At 45.0% G+C, this 23228-nt stretch overlaps 1 protein-coding gene and 1 pseudogene across 2 annotated transcripts in view; both read right to left on the reverse strand.

Moving 5' to 3' along the window:
• Positions 1-558: 558 nt before the first annotated feature.
• Positions 559-23228, reverse strand: part of LOC100404914 (golgin subfamily A member 2-like) — a 33371-nt pseudogene continuing 10701 nt past the window's right edge. The window contains exons 2-15 of the transcript XR_013522432.1: positions 19417-19576; positions 7166-7253; positions 6724-6835; positions 4167-4491; positions 3718-3905; positions 3574-3652; positions 2913-3229; positions 2699-2834; positions 2213-2271; positions 1724-1947; positions 1543-1643; positions 1360-1460; positions 1124-1271; positions 559-1041 (exon numbers count right to left, since the gene is read on the reverse strand). The product of XR_013522432.1 is annotated as a golgin subfamily A member 2-like (transcript). The remainder of the gene's footprint in view (positions 1042-1123; positions 1272-1359; positions 1461-1542; positions 1644-1723; positions 1948-2212; positions 2272-2698; positions 2835-2912; positions 3230-3573; positions 3653-3717; positions 3906-4166; positions 4492-6723; positions 6836-7165; positions 7254-19416; positions 19577-23228) is intronic.
• Positions 8730-22016, reverse strand: LOC144576503 (uncharacterized). The gene is made up of 6 exons (XM_078338163.1): positions 21904-22016; positions 14511-14585; positions 10774-10937; positions 9196-9235; positions 9072-9112; positions 8730-8942 (listed from the first exon to the last, which is right to left on the reverse strand). The coding sequence occupies exons 1-6, from the start codon at positions 22014-22016 to the stop codon at positions 8875-8877; spliced, it is 501 nt and encodes a 166-aa protein (XP_078194289.1). The 3' UTR covers positions 8730-8874.

Below are 23228 nucleotides of genomic sequence, written 5' to 3' on the forward strand. Positions count from 1 at the left end.
TGCTATGATACAGGAGGCCCAACCCCAGAATATACAAAATGTTACACAGATACAGCATGTACACTGGGGAACGGGGGCCACCCCAGCAGCCCATGCCCTCATCTGGTCTACATGAGCCCCATTGTCCTGCCTCAGCTGCCTCTCTGTGTAAGAAGATGGGAGCAACCACTGAGGGAAAAATTGCTTTGGTGAGAGTTAAGGAGTCCATTAGGCCTCCTCCAAACAAGCTAATTCTATGAGCCTCTGACTCTTAAATAACAATAATCATCATACAGAAATTTAAGGAGTCAGCCCTGGCCAAGGTGGCAAAAGGTCTGCATGTTTGCCTCCCATTACACAGGGGTCTTATTTTGCTGCTGTAAGGGTAAAGGGGTGATTGGGAAGGGGTGGTAGGGACATAATGGGGGTGGAGCCTCCAGCCCCACGCTTCTCCAGGCTTTGCTGACCAGTGGCCTGCTTTTATCTATTTTTTTTTTTTAGATTTTTATCCTTTTTTTAATGCCATAACTTCTTTTCATAACTTTTTATATACCACAACTTAACTTTTTTAATCCCATATTTTATCCTGTAACTTATTTTAATCCCATAACTTCTTTTTTAATCCCATTCCTTTTTTTAATCCCATAATTTTTATTTTTTAATTTAGTGGCCTGCTTTTAGATTATGGTGATCTCCACCTCATCTGCACCTATCTCCCACCATTAGACAGAGGTCTTATGCTTGCTATTCTAAGGGTAAAGGGGTGGCTGGGAAGGGGTGGTAGGGACATGGTAGGGGCAGAGCCTCCAGTCCCACTTCTCCAGGCTTTGCTGAAAGTGGCTGGCTTTTAGATGACCATGATCCTCACCTCATCATTCTCATCCATCCAGTACAAAAAAGGAATGCAGGGGCTGCTGCCCAAACCTGGGCACTCCTGAGGGTTCTGCATCTCTCAAAGCAGCTGCATGATCTGCTGTGCAGTGAGGCTGTCGCAGGGAGAACCCTCCCCCGCCTCTCCTTGTGCAGGCTCCATGCTGCTGGCAAGGCTCACCTTGAAAAGATCTTTGAAGAGAGGGAGGCAGGGCGCTGTGCAGGAGCCCTCCCCTGCTCCTGCGTGCCCAGCCTGCCCAAGGGCTCTACTCACCACTCTGCTTGTTGGCAGCCCCAAGCTCCTGGGGAGCTGGGGCCCCTGGAGCAGGCTCATCAGCAGGGTTCTGGGCAGCTGCCAGGAATCTGCCACTCCACTCGTTGCAGTAGCCCACAAATTGCAACACCAGCTCCAGGAGCTTTACCTGAAGGGAGGGGTGCTCAGCTACTGCACCTCCGCCAGTGCCTGAGCCCATCCCCACCTCCACCCTACAGAGATGTTCCATGCCCTGCCTTCATCTCCTTGTCCTGGATCAGCCTGCTGATACACTCCTTCTCCCGGTGCTGCTCCTTCAGTACTGCCCTCTGGCTCTGGTACAGTGCGATGTACTCTCCTGCAGGAGGGCAGAGCCCAGATGCTGGGGCCCCTCTGACTGATGTGCAGTTCCCCTTGCAGTGCCCTGGCTTCCCACTCACCGATGGTGTTTGTCTCTCCAAGCAGCCGAAGGCAGCGATGTTCCAGTTACTTGACCCTCTCCTTCAGGCCCACCTTCTCTTGCATAAGCTCCATAATGTGGCTCTAAAGCCAAAATAATGGGGTTATATCTCAGCAGTGACCTACCTGCCCCGACCCTTCTTGGCCCATGCCAGGAAAGACTCATTCATCTGCATCTTCTCCATGGCCACCTGCAGGGCCCAGTGGGTTTCCCCACATGGAATTGCCCCCGTTCCTAGGGCTGGGGCTGCCACCTCAGGCTTCTTATGGGTGGAGGCCAATAGATGAGCCAGGTGCTTGCAGTGTACTACTTGCTCCTTCAGCTGCCCACCTAGCAGTGCCTGCTTCTCCTCAGCACTAGCTGCAGCTGAGCAGAAAAATGCCACCTGCAGGGAAGAGGTGTGCATTCTTGTAGGGGGATACACAGGACAAACACGGCAGGGAGGTGGAGAGCAGTCTCCACCTTCCCTTAGGGCCTCAGAGGGTGTACCTCTGAGGTTAGTCACAGGTGAAATGGTGTCTGACCATTGGCTCCCAGAAAAGGGGTGAAGGGCCAGAGAAATCAGAAGGCTGGGAAACCAAGAGCAGAAGGGGGTCTGGGAGGGACACAGAGCGAGGCAGCAAAGGTGGGGCAGGGGGAGTCAGGCTCACCATGGCCTCCTGGTTCTCCAAGTCCTCTGGATGTTCAGCATGGGCTGAGGCACTTCCTCCTCCTCACCGTCTAGTCTATCTCCTGTGGGGATGGCCAGAGGGGTCCTCAAAAAAACCCAACAAGGGTAGGGTGGTTCAACCTCTGCCCCCACGCTCACTGTGTAGCCCTGGGCCAGGCCCTCCCCAGGGGAGAATAAGCAGGTATTTTTATTTTTTTGCCCTCCTCAGGGGAGAATAAGCAGCTATTATTTTTATTTTTTTAAGAGCCAAGGTCTTGCTATGTTGCCCAGGTACAGTCTCACTACCAACAGCACAAAAGTTCTGACCTGCTCCACTTCTGACCTGAAGCAGTTCACCCTCCTTAGGCAACCTGGTAGTCTCCTGCTCCTGGGAGGTCACCATACTGATGGCAAACTTAGTGTGGACACCCAGTCAGCATAATGACCGGCTGTTCTACAGGTCTCTTCTAACTCCTCAATCCTACACTGCTAACGGTTCGCCCTTCCTCCTGGGTCTCTCTCTCTTCCTGTGAACACTCTCCAGTACTTTCCCCAGGGAGAGCCATAAGGCTTAACTGGGCCTGAGGCTGTCGGTTCTGCTGGCTAACAGCTTCCAGGCACTCCTAAGGGGGCAGGAAAGAGACTGAGAAGGAGGTTGCCAGGTCACCCCCTCGGGGCCTCACCCTCAGCAACTCCCTAACCTGGGTCTTCCGCAACTCTTGATAGGCTATCTTGGCCACTGCTTTGCTTTGAGCTTGCTGCTGCAGATGGTCCATGAGCTGGGTCTGCAACTGGTTGTGCAGCCCCTCCTTCTCAGAAGTCAGCTGCTGATAGGTGGCCACCTGCTACTGACAGGCGACCACATACTGCTGCAGGTGACCCAGGTACTGGTCTTCTGCCACTGCAGACTCTGAGCCTCTTGGCTCTTCAGCTCCATCTACAGAAAGACCCTAGGTGTGAGGACAGGTGGCGGGTGGCCCATAAATAGGGTGGCAAGGTCACTGTGGGGCTCTGTTGCCTACCCAGGCCCCTAGCCCCTTGCTTCAGACTAAGAGCCTGCCTCCCTTGCCAGAGCTCCATGCCTCCTTCCCCAGCCTCAAATCTCACACCCTTCTTCCCACCATTTAAACTGTAGGCCACAGACTGGTGGAAAAGCCGAGGGAGCCAACCACCATCTGCTAAGTGTGCTACATACCTAATGCTTTCCACGTATTATCTCATTTAATCCTCAGCACCTCTGCAAAGAAGGTGCTAACTTCCTTTTTAAGTTAAAGAAACTGAGACTTAGAGATGCAAAGTAGTTGAATGGTGACCAGTGGAGACCAGGCCGGAATTCTAGTTTGACTCTAAGGAGCCTCTTACACCACCATCTCTTTTCCCAATCATAGGCTCCATGCCTCTAGCTAGGAAGATGATGTCCAGACGTGGGAGGTGCTCACTGCTAAAAGTCAGAGGGCAGGAAGCAAGAAACAATCACAGAACTGCCCTGGAGGGTGCTGGGGTCACCTGTCCCCCAGGTTGGCGTTGCCTCTGGCCTCCCACCTCCCCTCCCCAGAGCCCGGTGCCTGCCTCCCAGCCCTTCCTGGATGGGGCAGGGTTACCATCCCCTTCAGCTCATCCAGCTACCTTCCCAGCTCACTCTTTACCTGCTGCTCCAACTACAGTGTGCTGGTGATCTCCATGTTCTTGTTAGTCTGTATAGACAGAAGAAATCAGCGGCCACCCACTGCAGCTGGAGACCCCAGAACTTGGTGTCTGCCTCCCATGGCACCAGGAAGGGTGAAGGCAGGTTAGAAAAATTATTCCCTCTTCCCCACAGCCATCAGAGCAGGGTTCTGGCTCACAGGTGCCTTCAGAAGTACCATCTCACATGAGGGTGCCCCTTTTTATGGGTGGGAAAAGAAAGGCTGAGAGGGCTAGGGAGGACAGCAGGCTCCCCAAATGAGGTCACACACCAGCTTTATGAATCTGCTCTGCAGCTTGACCAGCTTCTCCTTGAGCTCACGGTTCTGGGACAGCATGTGACTGATGGTGGTGCAGACATTCTGCATGATCTCCAGGATTTACCTAGGCGACTCCATCTGCTCCCCACAGAGCTCAGCCGCCCACTCTAATTCCAGCAGCCTCTCCTCCTGCTCCTGGTTAAGTGACTGAAGCGCTCATTTTCTTGTACCCGGGCTTGGAGCTGTCCTGCCAGACTCTCCAGCTCTTTCAGCCTCTGCTTGTAGCTGCTGCATCACCTTGGAGGGCCCTGCTGGGAGTTCCAGGGGCAGGATTCAGCTAAGAAAGCAAGCAGACAATAAGGGCGTCTGGATTCTTTTTTCTTTTTTGTCTTTTTGTTTTTTTCCTTTTTGTGGAAAATGGGGTCTCGCTATATTGCCCAGGCAGTTCTGGAACTTCTGGGCTCAAGCTATCCTCCTGCCTCTGCCTCCCTAAGAACTGGGATTACAGGTATGAGCTACAGCGCCCAGCCAGCCTCTGGATTCTTAAAAAAAAAAAAAAAAAAAAAAAGGCCGGGCGTGGTGGCTCAAGCCTGTAATCCCAGCACTTTGGGAGGCCAAGGCGGGTGGATCACGAGGTCATGAGATCGAGACCATCCTGGTCAAAATGGTGAAACCCCGTCTCTACTAAAGATACAAAAAATTAGCTGGGCATGGTGGCACGTGCCTGTAATCCCAGCTACTTGGGAGGCTGAGGCAGGAGAATTGCTTGAACCCAGGAGGCAGAGGTTGTGGTGAGCCAAGATCACGCCATTGCACTCCAGCCTGGGTAACAAGAGTGAAACTCTGTCTCAAAAAAAAAAAAAAAACCTCCTCTTGGGCCACAGCCCTCTCAGGCTCCCCAAACTTGGCTTCTCTGCTCTATCACTTTCTGATAGAGACATCTGCAGGTGGCTGACAATGGGCACTCCTCCCTCTTTGCTGATGGGGACACTGAGGTTCATGGAGATTACCAGACTTGCCATCTCCTGGCACAGACCTCTTTCCCTCTATCTCACAGTCCTCCATCCACCACCTTCCTGGGGCATTCTAAGCCACTCTCACAGCCCTCTGACACCAGTACTGCTGGTAGGTCACCCTAGCCCTAGCTTACCCATCTGGTTCCTCAGTTCAGCCAAGCTCATCTCTAGCTCCTGTACCTGACTCACGCTCTCCTCCCTCAATGTGTGCACCTGTCCACAGTACAGGGGAAAGGGCCCTGAAGAGAGGAGCCGGTGGCTGGCTGGACAGGCTATCATCTCCCTCTCTGACCCCATCTCCACATAGCCCAGAGCCATGACAAGCTCTGGTTATAGTCCTCCCATTTTATAGATGCCGAGAATGATCAAGTGACCTATCTAAAGTTGGGGGCTGAAGGGTCAGGTCTCACCTTCTCTGACATCTGCTATATCCTATGCCACCACTTGGCATTCTCTTCTTTAAGATTTTCAGCATACTTGTCTCTCTCCATTTGAAATTATCTAACTGACTCTTACCTGCAAGAATGGGCACAGAAGTTAGGAAGGACTGTCACTGGTCCTCACCAGCTCCTGGCCACCTGGGGTCATCTTCCTTCCACATCCCTCCCCTGCAAAGCCTCACCTGCCCCAGGTGTGCTTCCAGCTGTGCCCTCTCCTCTGTGGCCTGCTGTAACTGCTGGTTAGCATCAGGGGCTTCACACCAGTTCGAAAACTGGATGGTGACGAGTGAGAAGTTTAGAGCTGGGGAGCCCGTGACATTCCACACAGTGCCCCCTAAAAGGGCTACAGCTAGGCTCAATGTACAACTCAGTCAATACAACTCTATTGTCAAGTTTCTTTGGTTTAGAAATAAAAAATTAAATAATTTGAAAAAGATCTCAGGCTGGGCGTGGTAGCTCCTGCCTGAATCCCAACACTTTGGGAGGCCGAGGCAGGTGTATCACTTGAGCTCAGGAGTTCAAGACCAGCCTGGGCAACATGGCAAAGCCCTACCTCTACAAATACAAAAATTAGCCAGGCGTGGTGGTGTGCACCTGTAGTCCCAGTTACTTGAGAAGCTGAGGCAAGAGGATCGTTTCAGTAGAGGCTGCAATGAGCCAAGATCACACCACTGTACTCCAGCCTCAGTGACAGAGTAAGACCCATCCCCCCTTAAAAAAAGATCTCCACTCTCTATTATTACCATGGAATAGTGAAAGTGTTGGCTTGAACCTCAGAAGAAAATAAACAGACTCATTAACTAGCCATATAAATGTAACCTATAAAATAATGGTTTCCATCCATGATGCTTTAAAAAGAAAAAAAAATTTTAAGCCCTAAACCTGAGATTCTGATTCCCCAGGTCTATGGCAGGGCCCCAATTTGTAGATTTTTAGTACTTTCTAGAGGATTCTATGGCAGGACCAGAACAAAGACCCCAATTTTCCAACTCTTGGCTGGAGCCTCCCCATAGGCTGCATGATCCCTAGACCATGGCCCCAGGTGAATGGGGCTCCAACCACCACCCCCCCAGGGCTGCAGCCAATTGCCTGTTGAAGCAGGAGTTCAGTCACCTGTAATTTCTTTTGCAGCTCTTCCAAGTTAAGCTGCATGCCAGCCTTCTCAGTCACTAGGACTCGAAGCTTCTTTTCCAATTCTGATTTCTCCTGCTTCAGGTCTTTATTGCTTTGGTTATGGCCAGAGGCAGTAGAGAAAGGAATGAACGAAGAACAGAAAGGACTGCTTTGGTGATCAACCCTCTACCGTTGCCCTACAGCCAGAGAACCATGGCACTGGAAGGAATCCCAGGAATCAAAAGTCATAGTTGGCAGGCCAGACAGAAAACATGAATTGCCCAAGGCTACCCCATGAGTCACCAGTACTAGAGCTTAGCTGTGCATATGTGCAAACCTGTATGACCCACCTCACCATGATTACCGGTACCCCCTCAACCTCCCAGCACATCACTCATGCTAAGGGCTCCCAGACCTCCCATCCCACCTTCCCCCATGCTACCTGTTCTTGTATAACTCCAGCCTGAGAGCATCTCTTTTTTTGGTTAAACTCCTTGTTGGTTATCTCCTTTGGTTACCTCCTTGTTGTCCTGCAAATACAGATCAAAGGTTAAGTCAGGATACAGCAGGCAGAGGAGCAGCTGGCTGACCAAAACAACAGCTACAATAACTATTCCACAGTAACACTTTCTCACTCTAAATCACACTTAACGTTTTTTGAAGGCATTTTCAAGCCCATGGACTCATTTGTTTTTAAAAGAACTTAGTAACATGGAAGGGAGAGGGAAAGAGATCAAATTTATAGCTGACTAACAGAGGCCCAGGGAGATCAGATAATATTGCTATTGTTTTACCATTATTACTACCACTGTTTGAACGTTTATTGAGTGCTTCACCAGGTACCATGTTAACAATCCCATTTAATCCTCACAACCACCATGAGATAGCTATTATTACCTCTATTGTGTAGATGAAAAGCATGGAGTATTAGAGGTTAAGTGCTTGCTTAACATCACTCAGGCAGAGCTGGGATTTGAACACCCAAGTATATCTGCTTCTCTAAGCCCATTTGTTCACTGAGGGTGGGGGCACAGATAGGAAGGACAAAATTAATCTTTTGTTCACTTTTTAAAAGGATGATACATTCACATAGTCCAAAACTCAGAAGGTACAGAAAGGAAGTATCTCCCAGCCACCCTGCTCCTCTCTCCTGAGTTTTTTGTTTTGTGTTTTATTTTATTTATTTATTTTTTATTTTACTTTAAGTTCTGGGATACATGTGCTGAAGGTACAGATTTTTACGTAGGTATACATGTGCCATGGTGGTTCACTGCACCTATCAACCTGTCATCTAGGTTTTATGCCCATATGCATTAGTTATTTGTCCTAATGCTCTCCTTCCCCTCCAGTTTTTTATGAATCCTTCCAGACATGTTTTATGTATATTATCATAGTATGTATGTACATATACACACACGTCCCCTCTCTCTACACAAATGGTAACATACTAAAGATACTCTTCTGTACCTTCACAGTACAAGTACCATATCCCCTACCTGGGACTTGGCAAAGGCCACAGCCAAGTAAGGGCAGGCCAAGCACTTGGCCTCAGAGCTCTGCGTCCAGTGCTTGTTCCCCACAGCACCCCCAACTTACCCACAGCAGCTGACTCAAACACAGTAGTGTTTGTTAGGCTGCCTCTAACAAACACACATACAAGCAGCAAGAAATGGCCCATGCTGCCTTCTGGCAGGACACTCCATCCTGCAGAAGGGAACTTTAAGCTAGCTCCTCCATCTGAGAAGGCAGGCTGCCAGGGGATGGGGCAAGTGGTTGGAATCACCCTGTCTGCCTTCTTCTGCCATGTGGTGAAAGCAAAGAGAGCCCACTCCAACTCTCCCGCATCCTGCCAGGAATACTGCAGGCTGCTAGCCAGATCTTCAGACTCTCCTGGAATGAGAGAGGTTAAGATGGAGCCCAAAGGACTCCCCCTAAAGGCCTGTCAAAGTGCCAGGTTGAAGGATATTGGGGTGCCCAGATTCCCACCTTCTTTCTGCCTGGAAGCACGCTGCCTGTGAGCCAGGGCTGTCTGTAACTCAGCTTTCTCTGATATGAGGATTCCTGCAATCTGAATGTGAACCTTTGGGAGAAAAGCCCAGCAAGCGCTGAAAGAAGAGGAAAGAAACATTCTCCAGAGGACAAGAGGGAAATTCACACCCTCGATTCATCTGTAACTGCTCCCTTAGGGCTCCCTGCTTTTGGTGGCATTCTTCCTTTTCCTATAAAAAGAAGAAGACAGAGCCCTTACTGGGAGAGGCAGAGATGGCACAGCAAGGAACATGCTCCCAGAAAGCTGACAATGCCCTAGGATAGTTTCACCCATGGGACCAAGTTATCAGGGAACTTACGGGGATAGGGTGTAATCTGGGGGTGAGCCTTCTTCCCCAGGCTGGAAGTGAGCGAGATGAAACTGAGGCCTCTACATCTGAGTGCCCCCCAAACCCAACAGTCAAGTTGTGAGCAAAGAGTTACTTCTTCCAACTGATCCACAGTTTCTTGCTTCTGTTTTTTCCTGTGGGGAGAGTCAAAGGAAGAGGACTGAAGGTGGCCCCTTTCTCTATTCCCTAAACCAGGAAGGGGTAGGCAGGGGCCAGGAATGGATTTTAAAGGCCAAGTTCTCAGATCCAATGGAAACATGAACTGGTAAACTCTCCTTAAGCTCCCAAGGAAAGGAGATTTGGGTCTTTGTTGGTTTTGGCCCATAGCCACAGGACTGAAAGTCTGAATCTGGATTCTCTCAAAGGGACAGTAACATAAACCTCTATAGGTGAAGTCTGAGAAAAGTGCACCCTTCTGCCAGCTTGTGATTTAGAAAGGTGCATTCATTCAACAAACGTTTACTCAGCATACACCGGCCAGGTATGGTTCTTAATCGCAGGCCAGGTATGGTTCTTAATCGCAGGCATGTAAGATGGAAAAAGACAGGAGCCCTTGGCCTTGAGGTTTACATTCAAGTGGGCCTTTAAACCTTCGACTCTCAGAGCTAACAAAGACCTTTGATATTCTCTAACTCTATCTCCTCAAGAAATGCAATCACAAGGAGAGGTAGATTCTTGTCCAGAATCAAAGAGCAAATTAAGAACCGAGTCGGGGCAGAAACACAGGGCTCCTGACAACCAGTCAGGCTAGCACTTCCCTGAGAGGTAACAATCCCAGGCACTCAAAGTAGCTCAGGCTGAGATGATATGAGGAAGATTCAAGCGGTCAAATTCAGTTTCCCAAGATCTGTTCCACAGAAGATGAGCAGATCTCACTCCAGAGACCACTGACTGAAGGGCACTCTGGTCCCAGAACCATGGAGAATTCAAATATGAAGTGGAGAACTCAGAAAAAAATGCTCTCTGGAGTGTAGAAGCCTGGGAGAAAACCAAACCAAACCCATTCTTCTATTGCCACCCAAAGACACCATCAATGTTTTGAACTCACATTGGAAGTATGGGCTTTTCACCCTGCCAATGTCTATGTTAAGGGAGTAAGGCAGCCTGAAACCTCTTGCTCCTAGGTCCCATAGTCCCCACTCCCCTTCCAGCTTGAAACTTATACTGCGACCAGAGGAACCAGAAAGAGAGTGAGAACACTTAGGGGACTGGGTCCTAAGATCAAAGGCTGGTCTTGTGGCAGTAATAGTTCCTAGGGAGACTGTGACTTCACTACATTTCACTCCTCACTGGGGTGGTAGGAGATCAGCATGATGCCTGAGTCACTACTTCAAGATGGTGGAGGGGGTGCAGGGCCAGGACCCAGGTCCTTGGAGATGTGAGCCCAAGACCCCAGGGAGGTCAGGCTTGGGCGGCAGGAGGTGAGAACTGAGTATGGAGCAGGGAGTCCCAGGAGTCACCCACCCCAAGTCACCCTGGGGCAACTGGTGAGGGCAGGGGCTAGGCTGCTGAGGGGGCAGGGCTGACTGACAATATTTTGGTGGGTGGAGCCCAGAGGCACTGAGGGGGCCTAGCCCAGTGTGTTTCAGGAGTGGCACAGACTCTGGCAGTAGTCCTGCCATTAGAGGGGGCCTGGGCCTGGGTTGGGGGGCCACAATGTGGTGCATTTTACCTTTTTGTTGGTTGTGGCCAATTTGCTCTGTCAGGTTTCTTGGGACATCACAGGGTGGGGAAAGAGGCGAAATTGCGGCCACATCAGTATGATCCTGGCAATGACTGCTAAATACCTCCAGTTGCCCACCACACAGCTGTGTGACTGAGCCAGAAGAGGTCACACTAGAATGCAGAATAGGGGTGTGGTCTTAATGCTTCAAGCCCACTGGTCAATGAGAAAGATGAAAGGGAAAGGGCTGTGGCCAGGCAGCAGCATCCAGAGGGACCAGTGGCCTCACAAGGAAAGCTGACCATGCAACAGCTGTCTTCACCCACTGTGGGGAGGGGCAGGGCCAGCTTTCACTTTAAAAACTTTAAAAAATAGGCCGGGCGCGGTGGCTCACGCCTGTAATCCCAGCACTTTGGGAGGCCGAGGCGGGTGGATCACGAGGTCAAGAGATCGAGACCATCCTGGTCAACATGGTGAAACCCCGTCTCTACTAAAAATACAAAAAATTAGCTGGGCATGGTGGCGCGTGCCTGTAATCCCAGCTACTCAGGAGGCTGAGGCAGGAGAATTGCTTGAACCCAGGACGTGGAGGTTGCAGTAAACCAAGATCACGCCACTGCACCTCTGCCTAGGCAACAAAGCGAGACATCATCTCAAAAAAATATATAAAATAAATAAATAAAAACACAAAGCTTTCTATTTAATAAGCACTCAAAGCACTTTACCAGTTTAAAACAAATGCAAGACCCTTCTAAAGTAAGGATAAATGCTAAGTGATAGGGGAGAGAAAAAGGACATAAATAACTCCTAGTCTCATGGGGTTAATCACTAAATCCTATTTTTCTAGAATCACCTGGAATCTCTAAGCCTTGAAAATGGAACTGAATTTCTCATCCAGTACTTGGCTATGACTTGCAATCATGAAATCCAAGAATTGTGTTATATCACTGTGTATTGTTTGTTATCTGAATTCTACACTAGGCTGGGATCAAGAGTTGAATCTTACATGATTTGCTCTATAACCTGTGTGCTTCTTATCCCACACCAAACTAAGCTTTTCATAGAGCGTTACAACTTATAGTTGGTATATAAAAGTGGTTCTCAAAAATATAGTCTCTGGACCAGCAGTACCTAAGAACTTTTTATAAATGCAAATTCTCAGACCCCCCTAACCCCCTCGACCTGAAGAATTGGAAACTCTGAAGTCCCAGCAATCTATGCTACAATAAGCCTTCTAGGCATTCAAGAACCTCTGTAATACAGCAGGTAGAGAAAAATGTGTTTCCTTCTGCAGGTCCAAAGCCAGGGATACTGTATGTTCTGTTTTGACATGAAACAATGTCATGCAATTAAAAGACATAAATCTCTTTCCGATTTCCACCCTCCATCCAATGTGTTTTATTTTTATGAGTTAAATAAGAAAACAAGTGGCAATCAGAGATTTAGTCTAAAAAGTATATTTACAGATATCGGTTCTCAACCAGCCTGATCTCATACAATACCATTTACATCCTCTTACATCTTAAGTTTTAGAAAAGGATGTTCACAATGTAAGTCTGAGGCACACTAGGAGTTCTATAATAAAAGACCAAAGAGATCCGAATGTCCAAACTTACTAGAGAAAAAAAAAAAATGAAATCAGTGGCTATATTTTTGAATTGCATTCAACACAAAATAAAGTTTTGAATTTTTTTCACCTTCATAATTCTAAGTCAATAGAATTAAACCAGAATACTCCATTCTTTCAAAGCCTCTAGCCAGGCAATGTCTTACTGTATTAGTTTTTGCTTTCAATGAATATAAAGCAGACTCCTGGTAGGTACATTTTGTACACCTGCAAAGATGCAGAACTAAACAGTTCCATCTGTTCGATATTAAAACACAAGTCATGTAAACCTCAGATGGTGAGTGTAATACTTTAGCACTAGCATCAAAACCTCAAATATAAAAAGATACCAAGAACACCACTAGCAAACAAAAGTAAACTTTGAACCAGGAACAGTAGTTCAGGCCTGTAATCCCAGGATTTTGGTAAGCCAAGGTGGGAGGATTACTTGAAGTCAGGAGTTCAAGACCAGCCTGGGCAGCATAGCAAATTCACATCTTTACAAAAAACTTTAAAAATTAGCAGGGCATGGTGGCACACACCTGTAGTCCTAGCTACTTGGGAGACTGAGGTGGGAAAACTGCTTGAGCCCAGGAGTTCGAGGCTGCAGTAGCTATGATCGTGTTACTGCACTCCAGCCTGGGTAACAGAGCAAGACCTAGATAATTACATTCTGTCCTTCTCCTGTTTACACTAAAACACTAAGTTAAAATGCTTTCATTCAGCAGGATAATAATTAAGTGAAATGTGACTTTGGCACTTGGCTAGCAAAAAAAAAAAATACACTAAAGAAAAAATAAAGCAAAATGACAGATTACTTACTGGGAGAAAGTTTTTGTGACTTCAATGACAGATAAAAGGTTTGTATCCTTAGCCTATAAAGAAATCTTTAAAATTGCTCAGAAAAAGACAAATGTTAAAAAAAAGATAAAATTATTTTATAATTTTATAAAATTACTCAGAAAAAAAACAAATGATTTCCAAAGAAAGGAGGCAATGGAGAAACAGGCACTTCCCACAAAAATAAAAATGGCCAATAAGCACATAAAAAAGATTAAAAGCATTAGAAACCAAAGAAATATAATGAAAACAACATTTTCTGCTTAAAGACCACAATGATGACAAACGGAAGGAGAAAACTGGAGATCTGTCATTGTTGGTGGGAGTATAAACTGAACCAATTTTCCAGCAGGATAATTTGAAAATGTCTATTAAAATCCCTAAAACTGTTTTATAATATTTTCCTCTAGAAATTCTACTTCTATGAAATCAGTCAAAAAATGCTTGCTCAAGTCTATTATAATGTATATATAAAGTTCATTTTAAAGCACTTACGAAGTTCAATTGGCATAAAATTGAAACAATTAGCCGGGCGCGGTGGCTCACACCTGTAATCCCAGCACTTTGGGAGGCCAAGGCGGGTGGATCACGAGGTCAAGAGATCGAAACCATCCTGGTCAACAAGGTGAAACCCCGTCTCTACTAAAAATACAAAAAATTAGCTGGGCATGGTGGTGCGTGCCTGTAATCCCAGCTACTCGGGAGGCTGAGGCAGGAGAATTGCCTGATCCCAGGAGGCGGAGGTTGCGGTGAGCCGAGATCGCACCATTTGCACCTCCAGCCTGGGTAACAAGAGCGAAACTCCGTCTCAAAAAAAAAAAAAAAAAAAAAAGAAACAATTACATTTGGCTTTAAGTTAGTATCAAAAATAAATTCTCTATATGTCACTTATTCCTTTCAGAAAAGCAACCTAATACATACCTCTGGTGGTGAAACCCCGTCTCTACTAAAAATACAAAAAAATTAGCTGGGCATGGTGGCGTGTGCCTGTAATCCCAGCTACTCAGGAAGCTGAGGCAGGAGAATTGCCTGAACCCAGGAGGTGGAGGTTGCAATGAGCCGAGATCGCACCATTGCCCTCCAGCCTGGGTAACAAGAGCGAAATTCCGTCTCAAAAAAAAAGAAAGAAAATGTTTCTTCTGGATTTACTCAAATAACAGAATAAATCCTCATTATTTTATTATTATTTTTAAAGCCCAAAACGTGCCTTATAGACACCACTGACTCAGTATGTCAAAAGGCTTAGGAATGAACTAGATCATCTAATGAAACTTTAAACTTAGTAAGAGGCTGTACGTACCTCTTTTTGTCTATGAGGTTTGAAGCAACTTGGCTTTGAGGGAAGTACGAGGAAAATTTTTCAGCCTTTGCAAAGCTGTTGAAAAACAAGAAACTGTAATATTTGCTGGAAGTAAGATAAGGGCTATAGCTTCTGTAAACGTGAATATTTTAATACAAAGTTGAGAATTTATCAAAAAGCAGAAACCAAAAGGTGAAAATATGTTAGTATCCTGGAAGCAAAATAATTTTAAGGTGATGCTTAATGCATTAAACTGGAAAGAAAAAGGCATGAAACATAAACTTAAAAAACAGTTTCTTACAGATGAGAAAATCTCCAATATGTCAATTGGTCAAAGTATCAAAGAGAAAACAAAACACCACCAAACATGCTACAGATGCAAAGAATACAAAGATAAAAGTGATGAACACAGCACAAAGTATAGAATAAAGTAAGTGCAGCACTTGTCCAACGCAAAAAAAGCAGATTTTGGCAAAGCAGTTATTGTTAGATGAATTGTCCTAATGTGAAACCATAATCTCCAGACTCAAAAAGGAGAAGAAAACTCAGAACCAACTAGGTCCTCAGAAAGTCACAATCTAGTAGCTTCACTATGCTCGGTATCTTGTAGAGTACAATTAATTTTTACCTCAGACTTTGGGTAGCACCATATCTAGGTTGTGTCCATATGTGTGTAGATTGTATGTAATGCTGGTGTGGGTTGAGGGGTCTGGAGGAGTCAGACCATCTGCCTTTTAAAGTTTTCAATGAGAAAAGCTAAGCTTTCTTCCAAACTCCAAATCTATTAACTGCACTGAAACTCAAAATTAGCAGGTAAGCAGCAGCCCAGAATCATCCAGAGACAAAGTGGTTCCAATTTCTCCAATATACAGTTACTATGGCTCTGACAGACTGACACCTACCAGTGTAGTCATCTATTTAGGTGGCTCTAAAACATTTTAGTTACTCTATTGATTTGAAAGTCAGACTTTATATACCTCTAGGATTTATGTGTAAAAAAAGAGCTCTCATCACTATAAATCTAGCCAGACTGCATAAACACTTTTGGGGTGATAAAGGGATGCTTGATACATTACTAAGATTTCTCAGCCAGATGTGGTGGCTCACACCTATAATCCCAGGAGGCAGGCCTTTGAGAGGCCAAGGCAGGAGTATTTGCTTGAGCCCAGGAGTTTGAGACCATCCTGGGCAACACAGGGAGACTCTGTCTCCACAAAAAAAAAAAGCCAGACGTGGTGTGTGCCTGTGGTCCCAGCTACTCAGGAGGCTGAGATGGGAAGAGTGCTTGAGCCCAGGAGGTTGAGGCTGTAGTGAGTCACGACTGCACCACTGCACTACTCCATCCAGCATGGTCAACTGAGCAAGGCTCTGTGTTAAAAAAAAAAAAAAAAAAAAAAAAAAAATCTGCCGGGCGCAGTGGCTCACGCCTATAATCCCAGCACTTTGGGAGGCCGAGGCAGGTGGATCACGAGGTCAAGAGATAGAGACCATCCTGGTCAACATGGTGAAGCCCTGTCTCTACTAAAAATACAAAAAATTAGCTGGGCATGGTGGCACGTGCCTGTAATCCCCGCTACTCAGGAGGCTGAGGCAAAAGAATTGCCTGAACCCAGGAGGCGGAGGTTGCAGTAGGCCGAGATCGTGCCACTGCACTCCAGCTTGGGTAACAAGAGTGAAACTCCGTCTTAAAAAAAAAAAAAAAATCTGTCCCCTGTATTGCTTAACTCTAACGAAACTTGAAAACTATTCTTTTCTCACAGATAATAAACTTTTCAAAAAGTAACAAATATATTTGATTACAAATTTTATAGCACTCCAAACATTATTGTAGCTAAATAACACTGAATGCCAACTTAAATATTGCCAGGCAGATAATCAAAACATTATCCATATCTAAAAAATCAATTTTTTAATGGGTTATCTTATTTCCACTGCACAAAAATCAAAAATACAGGTTACTATCAGAGTATTCTTCCTTTTTTTTTTTTTTTGAGATGGAGTCTCGCTTGTTGTCCAGGCTGTAGGGCAATGGCACAATCTTGGCTCACTGCAACCTCTGCCTCCCAGGTTCAAGCAATTCTCTTGTCTCAGCCTCCTGAGTAGCTGGGACTACAGGTGTATGCCACCACACCCAGCTAATTTTGGTATTTTTAGTAGAGACAGGGTTTTACCATATCGGCCAGGCTGGTCTCAAACTCCTGACTTGTAATCCGCCTGCCTTGGCCTCCCAAAATTCTGGGATTACAGGTCTGAGCCACTGTGCCGGCCTTAGAATATTTTTCATCTAAGTATTTATTCATACATGTTTTCAACCATTTATATTTTTATTCATTCACTCACTCATTCCTGTTTTTTTTCATTCATTCAAATAGTTTAGTATCTGCTTTACTCCAGTTACTGTTTTAGGTATAATGTACTCAGCAGGCAACTAGGTAAAGTCCCTACTCTCATGAAACTAATACTCTAGGAAAGGGGAGAAAGACAATGAGGCAGTAAAATACAGGGCCTGCCCCAGAGTGATAGTTGCTAAGGAGAAAATTAAGTAAAAAGAGGGACAGGAAGTAGGAGATTTAAGTTGCAATTTTAACTAGGGCAATCAGGAAAGATTTCCCTAATATGTCATTTGCACAAAGATCTAAAGGAAGACAGGAAGGCAGTTATGTATGACTCCCTGAAGAAAGCATTTCAGATAGAGGGAACAGCCATTGTAAAGGTTACTGAGATAGGAGCATGCCTTGTATGTTTAAAGAACAGAACGTAGGCTGGTTGCTGAAATGGAATAAATGAGGGCAAAAGGTAACCAACTGAACATATGGATACAGTTCACAATATCTATTAACAATTAAAACAATTTTTAATAAAGATTCAATATCAAATACCATCTATAATAAACTCTTCTGGAAAGATCCTATTTGAATTAATAGCTACAGTGACCCAATGGACCCTACCCTATTTATCCCTCAAGTTTGACATGTGTCGTAATAACAACAGTAACTACAGACAAGCAAAAACTGTGCACTGGGAATCTGAAGAATCAGATTACACACAGAACCAGGCCATAAACTCTAAATTCGCCTGATATGGAAAGAATTAAATGAATAATTTCCCAAAATACCATAGTCATATATTACTAAAATAACAAAAATTCAATGTTATTCTGAATTATCAATCTTAATTTGAGCAGTTTTCTAAAGACAAAATCTTTTTTTTTTTTTTTTTTTTTTAAGATGGAGTTTCACTCTGTTGCCCAGGCTGGATGGAGTGCAATGGTGTGATCTTGGGTCACTGCAACCTCTGTCTCCCAAGTTCAAGACATTCTCCTGCCTCAGCCTCCGGAGTAGCTAAGATTACAGGCATGTGTGCCACCACGTCTGGCTAATTTCGTATTTTTAGTAGAGACAGGGTTTCACCATGTTGGCCAGGCTGGTCTCGAACTCCTGACCTCGTGATCCGCCTGCCTCGGTCTCCCAAAGTGCTGGGATTATAGGCATGAGCCACCACACCCAGCCATTATCACTTATATTAAAGATACTTTCTCTAGAATGATGATGATGACCACAGCAATAGTAACACCTAACAGTGAAGACACTATGAGGAGCCAGGCACTGTGTGAGGGAGAGCTTTACTTGGATTACTGCCTATATGCCTTACAACACCTATGAGGAAAATAAGCACAGTTTCACAGACCTTAAGTGATCTGGCTGTCTCGGCCTCCCAAAGTGCTAGGATTACAGGCGTGAGCCACCATATCTGGCTTACAATTATAATTTTTTAAAAAGGGGTGTGGTGGCTCATGTCTATACTCCCAGCACTTTGGGAGGCTGAGGCAAACAGATTACCTGAGGTCAAGAGTTCAAGACCAGCTTGACCAACATGTAAAAACCCCTCTACTAAAAATACAAAAATTAGTTGGGCGTGGTGGCGCATGCCTGTAATACCAGCTACTTTGGAAGGCTGAGGCAGGAGAATCGCTTGAACCCAGGAGGCAGAGGTTGTGGTGAGCCAAGATCATGCCATTGCATTCCAGCCTGGGTAACAAGAGCAAAACTCTGTCTCAAAATTTTAAAAAGTCATTGTCAGCCAGGCATGTGGCTCATGCCTATAATTCCAGCACTTTGGGAGGCTGAGGTAGGCGGATAACTTTAGGTCAGGAGTTTGAAACCAGCCTGGCCAACATGGTGAAACCTTGTCTCTACTAAAAATATAAAAATTAGCCAGTTGTGGTGGCACATGCCTGTAGTCTCAGCTACTCAGGAGGCTGAGACAGGAGAATCGCTTGAACCTGGGAGGCAGAGACTGCAATGAGCCGAGATCGTGCCACTGCACTCCAGCCTGGGCAACAGAGCAAGACTCCGCCTCAAAATAAATAAATAAATAAATAAAATAGAATAGAATAAAAAGAGTCATTCTCTCTTAAAGAGCCATACGAAAGCATTTGCTGATGTGATGGATTAATTTAAAATTTAATTTAAAATTTAAAATAAACCAGCGACAGTGGGTGCAGGGAGGAGTAGGATCTCAGAGGTGGAGAGGAAAAAAAAAAGCTGTAAGTGTGGAAGCTGGATGATGGGTACACAATAATTCTTAAGTCTATATTCTCTTCTTTTGTGCACAATTTCAAATTTCTATAAAGTTAAAATCAATATTTCCATAAAGAGGATCATGACTTCCAAGTGTTCTACCTCCCCCAAAATGTTGAGCCATTGGACTAGACAGGTATTTATTTCTTATAACATTTATTAAATAATTTGTCAAGTCTTTATGTTTTAAGTCCCACAAAGAAAATGCAAGCCCCAATTAGGCCTTATGCGTCTAGAAATACTTGCTAATAAAGTGTCTCCCACATCACTGGTGGTTAACAGATGGCAGTAGAGAGAATGATAGACAACAGGAAGCACATTGATACCTTTGTTTCCATCAGGAGTCAACTTCTTTTCTTCTTGTACTATGGACTCCTCTAGGTCCTTAGGGGTTGGGTCTAAAAGTTTCACTCTTCATTGGCATAAAACACAGTCCTCCAACTATCATTATATCCATTCCCAGGATGGAAAGAAGACATCAAATTTCTATTGGGAAAAATGATACGTGTTATCAACAAAAACAAAAGTAAAACAAAAACATAATCTTACGGATGTAAGATTGGCAAAAATTAAATTATCTGATAATATCAAATGTTGGTGAGAATATGTAGAAATTGGGATTCTTACACACTGCTAGTGGAAGTATAAATTGATAATATTATCATGGAGTAACTCAGAAGGTACTGCTAAGTTGGAAAGGTGCCTGCCCCTAACACCCAGTATTTCCTAAAAGAAATCCTTACATACGTGCACAAGGAGACACAAACAATAACATTCACTGCAGCACTGTTCATATTACAAAAAAGAAAAAGGTAAAACAACCTAAACATTCATCAACAGGAGAATAAACTGTGGCATATTCATATAGTCAAGTACTATACAGCACTTAAAATGAATTCATTCATTCAACAAATATGGATTGAGCCTACAACGTGCCAAACACTATCTAGATGCTTGGATTATCCCAATGAACAAAACACAGCAAGATCCTTGTTCTAGTGGAATGTACATTTCAACTAAAGCTATATGTATCATAGGGATAAATTTTTTTTAAATGCTGAATGAAAAGTGAAAGAAAATGGAAGAATTATAGGTACAGCATGATACTGTTTTGTGTTTTCAGATAATACTATTAATAGAGACTATTTATAGATACATATATATGTAGTAAAACTATTTTTTAAAATCCACACATGAATGACAATAATCAAATACAGAATACTGACTACCTCTGTAAAGGGAAAGAATAGGATCAAGAAGAGAGGATATGGTCAGGCACAGTGGCTCATGCCTGTAATCCCAGCACTTTGAAGAGGCTAAGGTGGGTGGATCACTTGAGGTCAGGAGTTTGAGATCAGTCTGGCCAACATGGTGAAATGCCATCTCTATCAAAAATACAAAAATTAGTCAGGCGTGGTGGTGCATATCTATAATCCTAACTACTCGGGAGGCTGAGACAGAAGAATTGCTTGAACCTGGGAGATGGAGACTGCAATGAGCTGAGATTGCACCAATGTACTCCAGCCTGGGCAACAAAGTGAGACTCTGTCTGAAACAAATAAAAAAAGGAGACAATTTTAATTGTATTTGTAATGTTTTGTTTTTTAAAATGCAGTGGAAAAATGACAAAACTATACAACTGAGTCATGGCTGTCTGAGTAATCAATATACTTGCCTGTGTGCTAAAAATATTTCATTAAAAGTTTAAAAACTAGGTTGGGATTTCTGTTTCCAGTGAAGATGAAATAACAGGAACTAGATTTAACTTCCTCCATGAAAATTAAGAAATGAAAAAAATATAGAAACTGTGGTTTTCAGTCATGGGCAATCAGGCAGCACAGGACAGTGATCCTGAGAGAGGGAAAACCAATGAGGTAAGCCTACCGTACTGCCTGGGGAGTTTCCAGGCCAGGGTGCAAGCAGGGGGAACCCAGGAGGAGCCCAGCATCTCTCTGAGTTGAGAAGATACAGTGGGAGGTCTCAAGGTAGTTGTAGCCCATATAGCAGAGTACTAGAGAGAAGAGGGCTGCACAAAGGGAGTGTTGCAGCGATCTTAGATGGTCCCCCAAGTCTTCCACTGAGTACTGATCAGGACTCGCATGTAATGACTAGCACCAAGTAGTGGCTACCACTGTTGCCAGCTCCCTCCCTCCCTCCCTCCCTCCCTCCCTCCCTCCATACTACAAGCCCAGTTAAGGGAAACAAAGGTTGGGGGAACAGGGAGGAGGTTGTTGGGAGGGTTTCCTCTGATTGACAGTAGCCATCCCAATAAAGTTGACTCAGTATTTCCTCCTCTACAAATTAATTCTTCAATATATATTCTTCAAATATATTCTCACAAGGGCACAGAGAAACATGTACAAGGATACCAGAAAAATTCTATTCAAAATGACAAAAAAGTAGAAACAAGCAGATGTCCATGGCTAGGAAACTGGTTAAATAAATCAGGGCACATTCATATAACTGAACTCCGTTAGAACAAGAGGTGTAATAAAGGCTAACAAGTTAAGACATTCCAGATAAGTGCATATATTATGTCCCAGGTCAAAGAAGCATGGCAAGTGGCCCTACACTCCCTACCACTGCTAACCCCACCTGACTCACCTGTAGGTAAGAGCACAGCTTTGGTGCAAGTGGGCCTCATGACATGGTAAATATAGAGAAATCATGTTTGAGGGAAGAGTGAGTTGAATTCTATGCACTAAAATAGTGCACAGAATATTTAGTGCAATAACTACGCACTAAAATAGTGGACACTGTATGATTCCTCTGTGTAGACTACATACACACTGAGGAAATTTCAGGGTGCATACATAAGCAACTTCAGTTCTAGCAGTGACTTCTGGGAAGTGAACTTGGAAGGATTTTTCACTTTTAACTGTGCACCCCTCAGCAATGGTTGATTTTCCTTTTTATATGCATGCATGGCTTTTACAGTGAAGTACAAACACACAACTAAGAAGGCAGGCCAAATGGGGAAGCTGTCAGGCGGCAGGCCTACAAGCCAGAAGTCACTTGCCATGCTGAAATGTAATCATCACTGTGACGGTATTAAGAGGTGGGACCATTAAGAGGTGATTAGGCCATGAAGGCTCAGTCCTCACGAATGGATTAATGCTGTTATCTATTAATTCTAGTGGGCCTAGACTTAACTACAGAAGAGGAAACGGCAATGTGCCCAGGGAAGCAGAGATTACAGCAAGGCAGCCATAGGCCAAGGAATGCCAGCAGCCACCAGAAGCTGGAAGAGATCAGGAACCAACTCTGCCCTGCAGCCTCCAAAGACACCAGACCTGCCAACACCCGAACTTAGGCCTAGTGAAGCTGATTTTGAAGTTTCGGCCTCCAAACTATCAGAGAATAAGTATGTGTTATTTTAAGCCATCAAGTTTATGGTAACTTGTTACAGAAGCCAGAGCAAATTAATGCAATCTCTCTTTAATAAGCTATTGCCCTTCAAACCAAGGACTTTCTGCTGTGGTCCAGGCTTCAGTTGGCATTAATATCCAAAGTTAGTACATATTTACTTCTGACATGATGTCTTTTGATCCTGAGGATCTGGGAAGGTGTCATCAGAAAGGCCCTTTCCAAAATACTCTAGACATTTGCCTGGACAGATGAGTATATCATCCTTCCAATTCTATGACATTAGAGCAAATACCTAATCAAACATGCATGACCTCAAAGAAACCAAACTGTAGAACTTTCTTACTGTAGAACTTTCAGACAGGTACAGCTCCACTGGTTCCCTACTGCCCAAAGGGCAGACACCCCCACCCCTTTACCCTGGAGCTCCCTGGCCTCCTCAGCTCCTCTTCTATCCTTACTCCCCTAGCACCCTACACACCTGGCACGAGAACCCATGACACTCATGAGACACACCCTGTTCTGACTTCCTTGCCTCTGCATAGGTGTCCTTGAGCTCGCATTTCCCTTTGGCCAGTCTCTCTCCATTTCTCAAGTCCTTTAAGTCAAAACTCATGTTCAGAGTAAAACCATCAGCAGCCTCTCCCACAACCCATACTGCAAAGAATAGGCCATTTCTTCCTGGTGTGCTGAGGGAGGTCATGATATGCTGGGTTCAGCCCTGAACTACACCCTACAGCACCTGTGGCAGAGGACTCACAGGCCTGTCTAC

This window comes from Callithrix jacchus, chromosome 9 (assembly GCF_049354715.1).
Source record: "Callithrix jacchus isolate 240 chromosome 9, calJac240_pri, whole genome shotgun sequence".
Classification (NCBI taxonomy): domain Eukaryota; kingdom Metazoa; phylum Chordata; class Mammalia; order Primates; family Cebidae; genus Callithrix; species Callithrix jacchus.

What these genes read in the sequence shown, in the direction of transcription:
- LOC144576503 (XM_078338163.1), bottom strand. Translation starts at nt 22,016, where the DNA reads ATGCATGCATATAAAAAGGAAAATCAACCATTGCTGAGGGGTGCACAG. An exon ending in CTAGAACTGAAGTTGCTTAT is followed by an intron (nt 14,586 to 21,903) that starts GTATGCACCCTG and finishes GTTTTTCAACAG; the next exon opens with CTTTGCAAAGGCTGAAAAAT. An exon ending in CTGTGGATCAGTTGGAAGAA is followed by an intron (nt 9,113 to 9,195) that starts GTAACTCTTTGC and finishes GCTCACTTCCAG; the next exon opens with CCTGGGGAAGAAGGCTCACC.